The sequence below is a fragment of the Cyrtonyx montezumae genome, unplaced genomic scaffold (assembly GCF_038088225.1).
Source record: "Cyrtonyx montezumae isolate F1298 unplaced genomic scaffold, pur_monq_1.0 scaffold_18, whole genome shotgun sequence".
Taxonomy (NCBI): Eukaryota; Metazoa; Chordata; class Aves; order Galliformes; family Odontophoridae; genus Cyrtonyx; species Cyrtonyx montezumae.
The window spans coordinates 2,324,771-2,341,221 of record NW_027071914.1 but is presented as its reverse complement, the minus strand read 5'-3'; the positions used below and the strand labels follow the sequence as shown (position 1 = coordinate 2,341,221).

At 47.8% G+C, this 16,451-nt stretch overlaps 1 protein-coding gene across 1 annotated transcript in view; it reads right to left on the bottom strand.

Moving 5' to 3' along the window:
* The window catches only part of SIL1 (SIL1 nucleotide exchange factor), an 83,797-nt gene that overhangs the window by 28,658 nt on the left and 38,688 nt on the right, over nt 1–16,451 (bottom strand). Inside the window, exons 4-7 of the mRNA XM_065734453.1 lie at nt 9,214–9,334; nt 7,469–7,565; nt 5,038–5,229; nt 462–583 (exon numbers count right to left, since the gene is read on the bottom strand). Of these exons, the coding sequence (XP_065590525.1) occupies nt 462–583; nt 5,038–5,229; nt 7,469–7,565; nt 9,214–9,334 (532 nt within the window). The remainder of the gene's footprint in view (nt 1–461; nt 584–5,037; nt 5,230–7,468; nt 7,566–9,213; nt 9,335–16,451) is intronic.

Here is a 16,451-nt window from a genome sequence, read left to right as displayed (position 1 = left end):
CCCCAGGGCTAAAAACAAACCTTCAGAGACCTCAGAAGCTATGTTTCTGAAATCAGTATCTCACTGTCCTAAAGCAGCCTGGCAGCAAGGAGTAGGAGGGAGAAAGGAGTTCTCTGGGCACTCATAACTGCATCAGCCTCAAAATCTTCCCCCTCAAAGGGCCGCTAAGGGGAAAGGAGGAGAGGCAGTGCTATTCCCCTTGGAGTGTGCAAAAATGAGGAGCTCAAGAGAAAAAAGCAATCCGTTTCCATGCTGAATTACTTCTGGCTAAGTCTAATGAGCAGGGTGAGGATGCACTGAAGAGAAGCCTGGGGGAAGCAAAGGGCTGCAAGGAAAGGGCTGGGTGGGGACAGAGGAAACCTGGGTGTCACAGGAGGAGAAAAGTTTCCACCTCTGGCTATCGGAAATAAACCAGAGGGCAGAGAAGTACAGCACACCTGGTCTGGGGGGACTGAGCTCACCTGGAGAGTGCAGCTCCCAGCACAAAGGCAGCGTGCTCCTTCAGGACGGCCTCTGTGCTGTTCAGGCCCTCGATCACCAGCCGCAGTCCGCCCATGGAGAGGAAATCCTTCGCGTTGTCCACCTGGGAGAGAGCAGATCCCTGTCAGCACACAACGGCCACAGGCCTCGGGACTCAATTCAGCAATTCTCCCCGAGTGCCTTGCTTCAGAAAGAGTGCCATCTCCCCGTCCCTCCCCATCTCATCAGCTCTGAGCTTTAAAAGCAATTCTCAATTAACAGAACAATCGTGGCAGGTGTTTCATACAATGCTGCCGGTGAGCAACGGACGTCACACGTCTGCTGACAGGTGGCTATTATCCGATGCAGGAAGCATTGCTGACACTTGGGAAAACTACCCAAACTTCCTCAGCACGTGCTTCAGCAGTGCAGGGAACCTGGGGATGTCAGAAGAGAAAATTCTCCGCTCGCTCACTCCCCTGAACAGCCATTACCGGAACCCAGGGAACCATGTGTTTTGCAAACAGTTAATTAATTAATGCTCTAATTGCAGCACCAGGAGTTAGAAATGTCTAAGAGCCCATCAGCAGCCTCGGTGCATCAGCTGCATCACTGTTCCATGCGATTTTCATGACCACAGTCAAAACATCCCTGCAGATGTGAGCAGCAAGCAGCCAGTCCCTGTTTGGGAGCGCTAGCAAGGAGCAGTTCCCTGGGGCAGCCCACACCATGATTTTTCTAAATCCGACAATATTGGACTAAGTGCCACTAGGGAAAAGTTTAAACATTAGTGAGAATTCCTCCAGGAAATTCATCAGTCTCTGACTTGAAGGAGACGTGAGGCAAACCAGACAAAAATCACAGCGGACGTCTGTTCTTGGGGAGAAAATTAGAAAAGGGCTCAGGGTGGTTTGCAAACAAAAGTCAGAGAAGCAGAGCAAAGTGCTTCCAGTACAAAATTCAGTCCAAAGTCAAATCAATGTGTTCTGGTTTTAAAGGCTTTTTTTTTTTTTTTTGCAGCTTAAAAGGAAATGTCTGACAAATTTGCCGAATTGCTTGTGCAAAAAGTTCCTTTTGTGAAAGACACAAAGATGACAGCGTCATGTTGGTGGATGGAAGCAGGACACGGAGATTAGAATAACTGCTCCAAATGGCCTCCTCATTTCGCTGAGAGCGCTGTGCTGACGGAGGAGGGCAGAACAAACACTGCACACTACTTCCATGCTCTCTCTCAGCTGACAGTTACTCTGTGCTTAGCTTTATTTTTATACTGACCGTGTACCCTCACCAAAATTGGCCGCACGTCACGCATTTTAGTACCCAAGAGAATGAACAAACTATTTAGCTATGAGCCCTACAAGCTCGCCTTTAGAAGCACAAACTGGGGAGCTACAGCTCGCCCGTTCTCCCCACCAGGACAATGGCTGCCACTCACTGTCTCACTGCAAAGCTGCCAACAGGAAGCCCATCTCTGTGGGTTTGCTGCAGCTCATTCTGGATTTGCAGCAGCTGTTTGATCCTTTCAGATCCCGCTTTTAACTGGCCCTATGGGCTGGATCTGCCAGAGCTCTTACTTTTCTTCAGGACCATCTCAGTCCACGAAGGAATCTATCCAGTAACCTCGATTCATCCACTGGCAGGGGCTCTGATGGCTCCAACCGTAAGAACTTGGAGGCTGTTTGAAGGCTAGAATTGGACATTTCCTTCTGCTAGCAGGGAACAGAAAGTTTGTATCCAGGGCAGCTGGGATAAATCCAACTGCCCTGGTATCCTCACTGTGAGCAGAGTCCTGCGGGGCAGCTCTGCTGCCAGCCAGAGAGCTCTGCCACAGAATACAAATTGTGCTGTGAAGCTTATTTTGAAGATGTATTCCTCTTTTAAGGGCATCCTTTTCTTTGCTGGAGTATCTCATGAGAGCTCCTTCCCTCACCACTGAGAAAAGGAACAACAAAAACCACAACAGAAGTCCCAAACTCAACAACTCAGAGGCACTGACCTCTCCGGGGAGCGGAGGCTGCTGCGAGGCACTCTGCCTGCGCCTTGCTTCAGTCCACTGAAAACAGTGCGAAGAAAGGCAAAGATCAAAAGAGCTCTTGTCTAAAGTACACAGGCAAGGTTGGAGAGGAGAGGGATGGGAGTAGAACAGATATGACAGCAGTTACTCAGGGAGCACCTTCAAATTGGAAGAGAAAGCAACTGGGGAGGGGAGATGAGAGCGAAAATGTTGGAAAATAAGAGCGAGGAAAAGCTGCATGTCAACCATCTGCAATGGAGAGGAAATTAGCAGTGAGAAATGGTGTAGCATGTCAGAGGAGGGAAAGGAGAAAGATAAGGAGAGTAAATAATTGAGAGAAAGAGCCTGCAAAGCATGGAGCTGGGCTTGGCTCCGCACACTGCTGTGCAAGCACCGTGAACTCTGTTTATAAATGAGTTATGCTCTGGCCTCTTCACATTTGCATTTGGTTTTTATGCATCACAGATAACCTAGCAAGCCAAACCTTCCTCCAAGATGGGCTCTCAAACATGCCAACTTGAATCCTGACTGATGAGAAGCAAAGCACAGCTGGCAACCCCAAACCTCAGCAAGAACGGAGCCCTTGGGCCGGCACTCAGGCAAAGGAGCTCAGCTCTGCCTGCAGTTCTGTGGTGTCAGGTCCAGGACCACGCTGCAGAGCAGGGCATGATCCTTAGCCTGCAAGGCACAGCACGTGCCACCCAACAGGCGCTCTGGGAGATGAGCAAGCAGCGAAGCAGCAGCAGGTTGTCCACGGTCTCTGGGTAGTGCCCCCTGCTGCCCCGGGGCTCCCACAGCACGGCTCCGTGGAGCATTCCAGCCGTGGGTCAGCACGCTGCTATGCAGTGCAGGCGGATCTGGCTGCTGTTCAGTAATTACATTAAGCCAGCGCTGCTCAAGTCAGTACCAAGCGGAGATAATGTTCTGGATGCATTCAAGTCGCTGGAAGAAGAAAGGGAAGGAAAAGCCACGCTGGCTTACAGACAAGTCATATTTCTTATCAGCTTCCTGCCTGATGAGAAGGTGCTGCCCAGCCATCTGCCCCGACAGCGCAGGCACAGAGCAGCGTTGTGATCGATGCACAAAGGAGCCCTCTGTGCTCCGTGCCAGCTTCCCTGCCATTTCCCCTGTCTGACCCATTTGATGCTGGATGCGGCTCCCTTTGATGCTCCTGTCAGTCCCTGGCCGCAGTGGAGATCATTTCCCTGCTGCTCTTGATGCTCTGAAATCATTCACCCCAAGCAGGCAGGATTTTCTCCTGGAATAATCCAGAACGTGATGCTGGAAGGGAAAGCATCCCAGTGTGTTTGGGGGCTGCTTCTTGGAGTGCTGGCCTGGTGCTCTGGTACCCTTAACCACAAGAATTAGCCTGAGTATAAATAAATACAAAGCTCTGAGGGCGTCCATTGTTCACACTTTTTCTCTGAGTCAGACAGATGCCGTCAGGGAAACAAAGGCAGTGAGAACAAACAGCAAGGAAGCCTCTGCATGTGCGTGACAAAGATTTAATGTGGAAATTCAAGACAAAGAGCCCTGGAAATAACACTGCTATTAGATGGAGCATGGGACTCCATCCTCAGCAGCTCATTCCTTCAGCTAACTTAAAAAACAACAACACATGTTTGCCTTTTAATAAGTGCCATTGCAGTGAAAGGTCTTGCACTCAAGAGTTCGCATTCACCCTCTGAAATGATGAAGTCACTGGGAGCCACTACTCTCCCAGCCCACTCCAGTTCCTCCCAGTTGCTGGGCAGGAAGAGCCCCAACCTCCCCACAAGGCTGTGCACAGCCTCAATGCTCAGACAGCAGTGGCAGACCACAAAGGAGAGTGATATGCCCACAGCCTGGAGCAAACCAGAGCTAAAAACGTGTGAGCTTAAAGCAAAGAGAGATCTGAGGGAGAAAAAGAACATGTGAGCGCAAATCAGAAGAGGACAGATTTCAGGAGATATTCAACCTCACGCACGGCTAATTAGCACAGCTCAGTTGATGCTCAGCAACTGGCCCTTTGCCTGAGCCTTCAGTCCTTTCTGCCACCAGCCCAGCTCAGGGAGGCTCTGCAGGCCATTCCTTACTCATGCCAAGACAAAACACAGGCTTTGGGTATCTGTCTCTCATCTTCCCTGGTACGAAAACATTCTCTGTCAACTGGTGTAAGGGTACCTACTTGCAGCCACAGACACGTTCAATGGAGGAAGAGAGAAAATATTGGTTTCTTTTAGCAGCCACTGCTATACTCACCCGCAAAATTGCAGATAAACCCATTTTCACAATATTAACACACACATAAAGGAAGAAAAAGGACAAGAAAAAAAGTCAGAGAACAGACAACAAATCAAGCAATACTAACCCCTAGGAAACTGCTTGCTACTGCTATGAGTAATGATTTATTCAAACTCGGATAAAAAATAAGCCTGCAGTAGCCCTCTGCTATCTGTTATTGTCCCAGGATTATGCTAATTAAGGAATTTGTATTACCTGATACTGATAAGAAAAATAAAACCACATTTATGATACCTTAGTCCCTGGATTTTACACGGTAGATACAAATGCGTTTTTGTTACCTGGTGAACATAATATTCAAGATCGTAAAGTGCTGCTACTTTTTCATCCAGCGTGGAAGCGGAGCTGTTAAATTTGCTGATCAATTTATCCATGATTTCATAATCTGTCTCCATCTTCACATTCAGCTTCTCAAATTCTTCCTTCAGCTGCTCTATGGGACGGAACTTCTTCCTTACTTCTTCCTCGTGGGCCTTGAAAGCAGGAGAAAACCAAATAAAAAGGTAGGTGATAAAAGTTTAGCAAGTAAACCCAATCCAGATGTCCAAGGGGAACCTAGCTGACTTGGTTTAGCACAGTGTGGTATAGGAGGGCATCCTGGGAGAGGAAACACTTGCACAGCTGCAGATCCAGCAGCCTGACGTGCTGCCCTGGCTCACTGCAGGTCCCACTGCACACAGGTGCCTGTCTGTGGATGGCACAGGGCAGCCTGGACACCCAGAGGCTCACACAGCAACACTGCACCATGTAGCACTCACCCACCTGTGTGCAGCCCAAGCACAGCAGCCTGCTGGGTGTTCAGGCACTTCTGAGAAGCTCTAGAACCCAGTTATCTGTAAAATACAGCCCTTGGGTGCCAGCATACATTCCCCAGGCAGCTAAGCCTATCCCTGTACACCTTTCCCTGTACACCTTGTGAACCTTTCAAAACAGCACTGAGCACAGAGGCAACAAGCACTGCTGCTCTTCATTTGCCTGTATGGGGATGTTCTGAAGACCTGAGTGCCCACAGCCCTGGGCAAGCTCCCCTGATCTTGCAGTTGACCATGCTGAGCAGTAGGTTGCACAAAGGGGCAGCAGCTAGAGCTCTGTGCCAGGGGGCTCCTTCCAGGACAGTGGTCGTTTTGCAGTGTGGCTTGTACAAACAGCACCCAGAGGGCTTCGAGGAACCAAGAGCAATGGAAGGGTGTGTGGCAGGGAAGGAGAAGGCTCTGCGAGAGATCTGAGCACATACAGCAGCAGCACTGGTGACACTGGGACAGGCAGGGCAGAGCCTGCTGCTGCACACAGGGACACAGAAAGCAGAGGGGACGCTCTGAAGGTGGGCTGCTCAAGAGCAGGAGAAAGCAAGAAGGCAAGAAACAGGGATGGATGTAAAAGCAGTCTAATGATGCACAATCTGCACTAATGATTGCCAGCCTGATCACTATAGGAACTGCACAGACACACAGAATGCTACCCTCACTCCAACAACACAGAAGAAATTGCTTTTGCAATAGCATGTACAGGAGCATGCTTGGTGTAACTCAATTTACTTTGACACAGTTACTTCAAGGATGAATTTGCTCCCTGCAGGAGAGATTTTAAATGGAGTACTTTAGGTCCATTAGATATAGCTGGTTTTAGCCCAGTTGCTGGGACAATAGCTATTCTAACAGTTTTTTCTAAAATATGGCTTATTTTCACATAATAGAGTGTCACTAATTTTTGCATTTAAATGACACTCATTTCAAGAAGTCCTCCGATCAGTAATGCTGGCTGCTGCATAAATAATCTTACAGTAAACAAAACACTGCCCTGATGCCAGATAGAGGAGAAAAGATTTTCTGGGACTCAAAGACTTCTGCCATGACTCCCACCTCAATTTTCCTTCAACTTCAAGGCAGCAGGAGGAGCTAGGGCTTAAGGAAATACTTCTAAGCAGAAAAGGAGAAAAAGGCTGTCATCAGTCTGATGGATCATATATAATCCACCCATGCCATCCCAGTGGCTGCTCCTGTCCTGGTGGTACACATATTCTGTTTGACTTCAGATTGTCCCCTCTCTGTAACCAAACACAAAGTTTACAGCTTCTGTAAGCAAACGTCAGCCTACATTTCAGCACAGCTATTTGGTTTTTGCCACCCAGGCGAGAGACTGAAAACTTAAGGCCTAAGTTCCCTTTCCAGATCCAAGTGCTCAGAGGATGCTATATCCAGTGGTTGGTCGCCATCCCTGAATCCAACACAGAAGAGCTTGAGCTGTACTTCTTGGATTTCCTCACTCTAATGAGGATAATGAACAGCATGTAACTTCCTTTATAAACACCACCACACTGAAATTCATTCCACTTTGGGGGTTTGAAGATATCTTTGTGAACTAAGTGGCAGTTGAACAAATAAATCAAAACAATGGATAAAAATACAATGCAAACAATGGAAAGGAAATGAGTACATGAATAGTGTTGGCAAGTAATGTTTCTGCATTATTAATTCTGGTCTAATCACAATAGTATCCAAGCAGAAGCCTCTCAGGGGTCAGTCATCTTACTGACTGCACCTGCTCCGGGTTCAGAGCAAAGACCTTGTAATTTCAAGTTAGCAGTGGCACACCAAGAATGACAGCAAGAAATCTGGTGGCTTGATTTAACCATCATATTTCCAAGATGCTCTAACGTGAGGCATTTGCATCAGCGTACTATGCATTGCTTTAGAAACAAGGAACTGTCCTTACCATTCTTTCTGCCTTCTCACTTTCCTTCATTTTAGCCAATGCCTTTTTGAGCTCCTGGGATGTGAATGAATTTGTGTCAATATCCATCTTGTTCAGCCTTGCAGAGGAAACACAAAAAAGCATTATATGAGTGAACAATTTTATCTGTAATATTTTCACCGTAATATATCAGCAAAGGGTAATACCAGGGGAAAAAGAGCTACGAGCACTGGATTACTTGTATCTCACTTAAAACTGGAAACACTCCACACTCCACAAAAGATTAGTCCCAGTGCTGTATTCTGCATGTAGCTTGCTGACACCTCACCCCGACAGTCACAAAAGGTTTTAGACTCTGCATGCTGACCTAAAATCTCAAGTCTTAACACCGTAAAAATAGCTAATTAATACATGCCTCTGCCTTCATGTAGGAATACAGAAAACAGAAGGTTTTGTTTGCTTGTTTTTAATTATGAAACGAGAACCACTGTGTCACTATAACTGAGGACTTCCAACCCTTAACATGGAGATCTACAGCTGAAGTTACGTTCCTCATCATACACAAAGCTACGTGAAGGGTAAGTCCAATCAGAAGTTCCTCAGAAATGTTAAAAGACAAAGAAGCAAAATGACATTGTGCAATTCTTTATATGGACCTCATCAGTTCAGGGAGCTTATCTGAGCCTTAAAACACCTGCACAGAATAAAAGGAAAGCCAATTGTTGAGGCATCATGAAGCTTATGAGCTTCGTTGTACTCCATGCACGAGGAACGCCATTTGCAATGATAAATGCAATGACAAATCCCCTGTGCTTCAGGAAAAAAGTTCCCTGTGGTAACTGAACCTGGCTTTGTTAAGGGAAAAGGGAAAAGACAACGTGAGAGAAATCTGGGACACCAGTTTGGGTGCAGGGAAGGCTGTGTGACCTAAGGAGCCCATCAGAAATAACTCATGTAAACCAATGCTGCAACCCTTCAGGCAGCACCAAGTTAAAACCATACTGTACTGGGCTCAGGTCAACACAAATGAAGCCCCCATAGCTGCTCCAATGGTTTAAGATTAGACAGCAGTTTCAGACTGATTGCTGGAGGCATTTCAAAGGACCAAAGGTAATTCAGAGATGCATTTTTGGCGTCAAAGAATCATCATAGAATCACCAAGGCTGGAAAACACCTCCAAGATCATCCAGGCCAACCACTCACCTATCACCAATAGTTCCCATTAAACCATGTCCCTCTGAACAACATCAAAATGTTTCTTGAACACCTCCAGGGACAGTCACTCCACCAGCCCCTGGTAAACCCAGGTTCTCTCTCGGAGAACTATTTTCTAACATCCAACCTTAGCCTCCCCTGGTGCAACATGAGGCCATTCCCCCCAGTCCAACTGCTGTTCCATGGGAGAAGAGGCTGACCCCCAGCTCACCACAACCTCCTTTCAGGGAGCTGCAGAGAGCAATCAGGTTTCCTCTGAACCTCCTCTTCCCCAGACCAACAATCCCAGCTCCCTCAGCTGCTCCTCGTCTAGACACAGGAAGCCACGAAGGCATGTCTGCATATCCACGCTCAGTACTTCTATCTGCTTTCTGAAGGAATCACAAAGGATGGGGACCAGTTTTCAGCAGTGCTGAACCCTTAAACCAGCAATTAGGTCCCCAGCAGAGACAGCAATTGAGTGCACAACGGATGCTGGCTGCTAATAAAAGACACAAAATCACAGTCCGTCCAGATCTGTGCAGAAAGAAGACAGCTTTGCATCGCTGTACCTTTTTCTTCTTTTCTCTTCTCTTCTGACACTTTGCCCACTTTCGCTGTCTGGAAGCCGAGCTTCTCTCTCTCCTGTCTGCAGATTTAATCGAACATGCGACCCTGCAGGAACAGCTTGACCTATAAACAAAAGTCAGGTTATTTTAGGCCATGTGCACTATTGCAGGTCTGCATACAAAGGGCTGAAGTAAAATGCTCCAGCTCCAAAGAGCCACCCAGAAATCCCCATCCTGCACCGCAGAGACAGCAAGTTGCTCACCACTGAGCACTCAGCCCTCCAGCAACAGCCCCGTGACACAGGCATCACTTCAACCCTGCAGAAATGCCACGCTGACCTTACATGCCAATTCCTAAGCAAGCATTATAAACCTACATCAGGAGTGAATTTTGAGACTATTTGGAGAAAGGGGAATAGACTGCTGAATAAAACGCAGCTGCCAGAATGAAATCAAAGCACACATCTGAGTACAGCCTGGTGCACTGAATATCAAGCGTACTGATGTGATGTTGTGTTGGTTTGGAAATATTGTATTAAAAGGAATAACTGATCACTGGTACCTGCCAGCAAAAATACACGGAATACATTAAGCTTTGCTTATAGATGCACAAAAGATGGGAAATTTGGAGTATTTTTCTTGGTCACAATTCAGCACAAGCACATCATGACGGCCAACCATTGCGCAGGGATGAAGAGAGAGCAGTGTTTGACTGCCTCCTCTTCATTTTGTTTCCACTCTGTTTAATGGAAGAAGTTTGCCCTCTTAAGAAAGCAGGGTCACAGCTGAAGGAATATGGAGAGCTCAGCTGCACTCACCCAGAAGCACACAGACAGACATACAGCTGCTCACTGGCTTCTCTGTGGATTTCCTCCTTAGTCTTCCCTTTGTTTCCTAAGAAGATGTCTAGAATAAAACAACTCAGCATGTAGGAGACAGGTAGCGTCTCCTATCAAAGGGAAGTGAAGACAAGGATAATTATTTTGTACAATAAATGCATGTTCTCATACATAAAATCCTCTAATCTAGGGAATCAACAGATTGATCCCACCTATTGAAGACCAAGGAGACATTTCACTGATCAAAGGATGCAGCGCTTCCTACTTAAGACTGTAACGTTTGTCACAAGTCAGACAAAAACATTTCAAAGCCTCAAGCCATGCAGCAGGTACAAACACACGCACAAAACCCAGGGAAATCCAGTCTGGAGGGTTTCTGGGTGCATTTCTGACTCTTGCTGTCCACCATATCCTTTTGGCAGGGCGTGACCTTGGTCTGACACGCAAAGGGACGGAAGCTATTATGTGTTCAACTACGCGAGGCCAGGCCACTCAGCCCCCCCTGCACACAGCTGTGGATGGCACGCAGCCCACGGCTGAGCTCTGTGGCCCAGCCATGCCACTGCTGCTATAGACTTGTTGTGCATCATGGGAGCTCTAACCCATGTGTGTGCCGAGGGAGGAGCACTTGTCCACTTTCCAGAGGTGAGCTGTGCAGGAATGCACTGTGATAGCTGAGCTGTCGGGCTGTGGTGGCTGACAAGGAGCTTGTAAGGGCCGCTCCTCCTCTGCGGAGGCATCCAGGCACAGGACTGCTGTGATGAGAAAGATGCATTAAATGGCACTGCTTGTTGAACGCACATGATGCCTTCCTCCTCCAAGGACATGACCACCACTTAGCCAAGGAGAAAGCCAGGGAAATGCCAGGTCCCTCCCATCAGCAGGTGTGTGGTCAAAGCGCTCGGGCAGCCCAGGCTGCAACTGCAGCACCTGCTCAGGCAGCCCCCAACTTGTCAAATGCAGCCCAAAATAAATGTCCCTGTTACAACAGTACAGTGTATTCTGGCTTTCATGTTGCTGGTGCATCTGGCCACATTAGTTCACGCTGTTGCCAGGGGAGAGGAACAAGGCTGATGGGCTTTACTTAAAAGAAACATAAAAAGGCAAAGCCTCCAGTAGGGCTGCCTGACTCCCATGTGACCAGTCCTCCCAGTTTCTATTTTGAGTGAGCAGTAAATAAAAGAAATCTGAACCCCGGCGTGCACGAGCTCACAAACCCAGCACAAGTGAATTAAGAACGTTGCCATCAGAGTGGACACAAACCTTTCTACTTCTGCTTCTTTCCACTGTCCTGAACGAGATGCGACTAAGACTGTCCAAAGCCCAGAGCAGAAATCTCAGCTCTGATGTATTTAAACAGCATTTATGGCTGCAGGAATTTCTTCTTGCCACTGTGCGCAGCAGCACAGGTTCACGCAACAGCAGGACAAACATATTGCCTTATTAAATAAACCAAGAAAGACAACTCTGCTTTCAGTGAAAAGATCTGTGCAGTCACTTAAAGCATTTCAGATGCTGGGGACAGGGTGAGGTCTGCAGACGTGCTTCATTCGGGGTATTTCTGATCACAAAGTGCCTTTCAGGGTGGGCTCGCTTGAACAACGTGATTAAAACTGCTGATTTAAATGAGCAAGCTGCAAACCCTGAGCGTTAATCTCATTTCAGCATGTAGCTCCCAGACATTTCCCTCACAAACAGTTGATTCTCTTTGATTCCTATAATTTGATACTATTCAACAACTAGCAGCACGCACCGCAGCTATACATATGTAAGCAATTACACAGCTTAACGTTCTGTTGATACGGAATCATATTCTTAATAGCTTTTTTTTTCCTAGAGGAATTCATTTTTACTTATTGTTTGTATTAGGTTGCATTTGGGAACCAAAGCTCAATTAAAAATAGCAACAACACTTTTATATTTAAGTGATTTTCTGCCCTTTTTTTTTCTCCTTGACATGTTCAGAAAAGAAAAGCTTACCCCAACAGGTGCACACTTGTGCACAGAACCACGCTCCTCACTTCCCAGCAATCTCAAATTCCTCCAGCTCTACCCCTCGTCCCATCCCTCTGCCTGCACCCCGAGGCAGGGAAGGAAGGCTTTCCACGTAGTTAACACCTTTGCTAGGATTCACCCAGAGTGAACACCCCGCTTCGGAAGCGCAGGAAAGGTCAGACCCACCGAGGGAGGAACCCAGCCAGCTCCCAGCCCCACATCCCACCCGTGTCCTTCACACCTCACACAAAGCCCAGGAAAGCCCCCTGCAGCCCCACACCAATCTGCTGAGGCCAGGCAGGAGCTGGGTGTCAGCATGCTGAGTACGTGCCGGGTCGCCGAGCTCTTACCAACGCGTTAGCATTGGTCATACACGGATGCGTCCTGTCTGTCTTGAAAGTTGCTTAAAGTGACGCTGAGGAAGGATTTAATTTATAGCCCTACTCTTTTAATCTTGGTCAGCCAGATTTTTTCAGACATCCGTTTATTTCTCCTTATAATATATTAGATGGAGTAACTGCACCGGAGTCAGCTTCAAGACAGCAACTCACTCTCAGGGGTTCTGCTGACATTTATAAACTGATCTTATTTCTCTTGTGTGTTTTATGTTATCAGCTAAACCTGTCGGCTTAAATTATTGCCTTGTAACCAAATCACAGTTATCTATTATTCTGTTATGTGTACGTTTCTGAAGCTCTGTACCTATATCAAGTTCTGCAGGGGCTGAAAACAAGACTATAAGCAAATAAACAAATGGAAAACATAACACACTTCCATCGCATACACTGCTATGGGAAGAACCAGGCACGGTATATGCAGAGTAACTGAAAGCAGAGGGCTGCTGTGCTGTGCTGTCACATAACAATACCCAGGTAAGCTCATCACCCCATTCCCAGACAAGGATGAAACCTCAGCTGTGTGCTCTCACTGAACAAGAAAGGTGCAGTCCTGCCCAGCACCTTTGCTGTGCACTGCTCCACATGGGGCTGGCCAAAGCTGGCCTCTGGTTTTACACCTCTGCACAGCAACAAGGCACAGCCGGACTCTAACAACAATAAGCAGGCATGACAAATAACAGGGGAAGTCCTGCAGCACATGTGTACAAATAAACCTCACACAGCAATCTGTAACCTGTCCCTGAGCTTCCCCACCTCCACGTCAGCAGTGCTGCACGGACCTGCCCAGCAGCAGCAGTTCCACTCCGCTCCTGCAGCACACAGCTGCTCTGGGATGGCTTCTGCAGGCAGGAGCACGGTGCTCAGCATCCCAAGCAGCCCCTGGCCCTGCTCCTCCCTTCTGCCCACTGTCTTCCCAAGTAAGCTTCCTCATTTGCCACTGAAAAAAATATATATATATAAATAAATAGAGAGCGTGTGTGAAAACAAACCACCAAGTCTGTGACTGGCTCTGCAGTTCTTGAAAATCACCTTGGTGTCTCAGAGACTGTCAGACAGCATCTACCTTTCTTTGCTCTTTGTTTCTTTCAGTGCAGAGGAGTGAGGGGATGGGACTTTCTCTCTGATATAAGCAACAAAAGAACCCACAAAGCAATGCCTGAACATTCCCAGCAAAGCGGCACTGCTGCAATTTTGAAAATAATAAGGCTGCACAAGGCTGGCAGAGCAACCCTGAGAAGTTATCCGGTGATACTACATTTCCTCCTTTAAAAAATAGTGTTTAAAAAGCACAGAGACAAACCCCCAGAAACAGAACAGCTCCCTTCTGCTGCAGTCCAGGAGCTGCCAGTGCTGTGGCAGGCACGGAGGGGATGCTGGGGAATCCTCCAAAGCTCTGAAGGGCTGTGAGCAGCAGGGAGCAGCCCCTGGGCACTGACCAGTCCCACTGCAGCTCAGGACAGAAACAACCACAGCCTCTGTGGTGCCAAGGGCAGGGGACAGAGCCCAGGCAAGAGCTGGGATCAGCTCTGCCCAGGGATGCTTGGCAATGACAACTGTCCAGCAACCCCAGCTGCACGCCCTGCTGTGTGCTCTGCCTGCTGAGCTTCACACGAGCAGCCCTGCGAGCACGGAGCTGTCAGCCTGCTTCCCAGGCCGTGCTGTGCTCAGAGAAAAGCCTTACTCTGGAGTGGCACGCTTCAGCTCTAGCCTCACTGGTTAGCGGTGGTGAGCACGGAGGCAGCCTGGGCTTTCTTAAGGCTGAGTCATAGCACTCCTTGGGCTGCTTGTTATTTCAAAACAGAACATTTTTACATACAAAAGGAAAAGAAGATGTGTAGCAGGCACAGGTCAAGAAGAGATGGATTAGTGACGGGAAGAGAGAGCACCAAGCCTGAATCTCATTTTGCTGTTTTCTGCCCTTCACTTTATCTGCTTACGGCCTTTTACATTAGTTTGCTGTCCAGCACTTGCAGGTCCTCCCAGTTCAGTGCCACCTGAAAAGGAAATTAATATGCTACAGGTCACCTCCAGGGGAGGTTCAGCAGCATCAGCCCTGGAAGCTCTCCACAGAAGCCATCCCAGGCATCTCCCAGTGCCCCTCATTTGTAGCACAGGCAGTGAAGAAGCTCCTGCTCCAACACCCAAGTTCATCTTCAAGCGTGAGCTCCCATGATGCTGGCCCAAACGCTTTATGCAGATGCCATGGCCACTGCACATGCATGTCTGATTTCCAGTATCTCTGCTCTTCTGCTGGGAAGTGGCAGCCTGTTGAGTGCAGCACAGCCTTTGGGAAGCCCTGTCCTACTCACTGCCCATCGCTCCATGACTCTCAGGTCTGCACAGTGAGTGACAGCAGGGGCTGTAGTACCTGCTGTAATCAAATAGAGAGAAAAATCCCTTTTATTATTACTGCATGTCTTAAGTAAGTGCTTGTGGCATCTGCAGGAATCGCATCCCTTCCAGGGCTGCCTGGATGGCTGATGGGCTGCCTCTGTCTGCAAATGTGGAGTCCTCACAGTGTCAAGCTGCTCTTATCACCATTATTTTGTATTATTATTGCACCTGGGAGACCTCAGTATGAACAAAGAACCCGCTGTGCAAAGTACCCACAAGGACAGAGAGACATCACTTGATGGGATTACAGAGGAAACCACAAGGGAAGAGCTTTGTCCTTATAGCAAGCACAGCAGCAACTTCAAACTGTTTCTTTTTCTCCTGGGAGCAGGAAGGGCCCTTTCCCAGGCTTGGTGATACTGATGGCAACCCACTCGTGGGGTTGAACCATGGGCAAGTACGGCCTGCAGCCTCGTGTGAAGCCCCAGGGGAGCATGGCTGTGCTTGTGTGGGCTGGAAGGACTCACAACCCTTGCTACAAGCTCACATTACTGCAGTGTAAGGCCATAAAACCCCTGAGACTCAGATATTGAGCCTCTTCTTACTGTAGATGAACAAAACCAAATTGCTGTGCAAACATAGGATTAACACAGCTTACGGCAGCAGTACCCCACAGACTGTCAGAAGTGGGGCACCGCATCCCTTCATGCTTTCTGTCTCCCAGCAGCATCTTCCAGGAATGGTTGAAACTGACAAATTACTGAGAGGATGAATAAACAGTTTAAAAAAAATAATAAAAAACCATCATCAAAAAAAAAAAAAAGAAAAGAAAAAAAGCAAACAAGGATGTTTCACATAAAAGACTTAGTTGGTCCATTTATCTGACAAATCCTTTCCATAATACTCCAAGCTATGCTAATAAACACCCTGCAATTCAGCCTGTCAAAATGGTGATGTCTAAATACAAAATCTTCTCCAGCACTCATTTTGCTCCACTCTGAGCAGGGACAGAGCCATCTGAATCTGTTCCCAGACCAACTCCCAGTGCTGTTACTGACAGCAAAGCCACCCCCAGGAAACCCCCAGAACTCCACTGACACATCCCAGAATGCACCCATCTCTACTCTTGCCCAGGCATCCTTCCTAGTCCCCGAGGAGGAACACAGCTTTCAGCTGGACTTGAGTCACACACCTCAGGGCACAGAGGAAAGGCCGTTTTCCATTCCAGTTTCTCATTTAGTGAGTCAGAAGTCACTTACTGGAGCTTACTGGGATACTGCCTTCCTATGGCTGATGCCAAGAGACCACTGCACAGACTCAGAGTGCTCAGGGCACTGTAAAGCCAAGGTTAAGGGGGGGATGAGTGCCTACAGCAAAACCTGGGAGGACTTAATCTTTCTTGCATCATATGATTTTAATGTCAACAGCTTGCTTGCTGCAGTAATGATGATGTCTTTAAACACCATCCGTCAGGCCTACCGCTCAAATGCGTATTTGGAAAGGTTTTAAAGCTCCTCCTTTGTTCTAGCGCAGAGAGGTCTTCTCTGTAATTTGTTTCCCTCACCATATATAATGAAAATGTTTTTACAATGTCTTCAGAATCCAATCCCTCCCTCTGTGAATTGATCTGCAGCTAAAGGAGAACAAAGGCTCGCAAGGAAGGTGCTTTCCAATG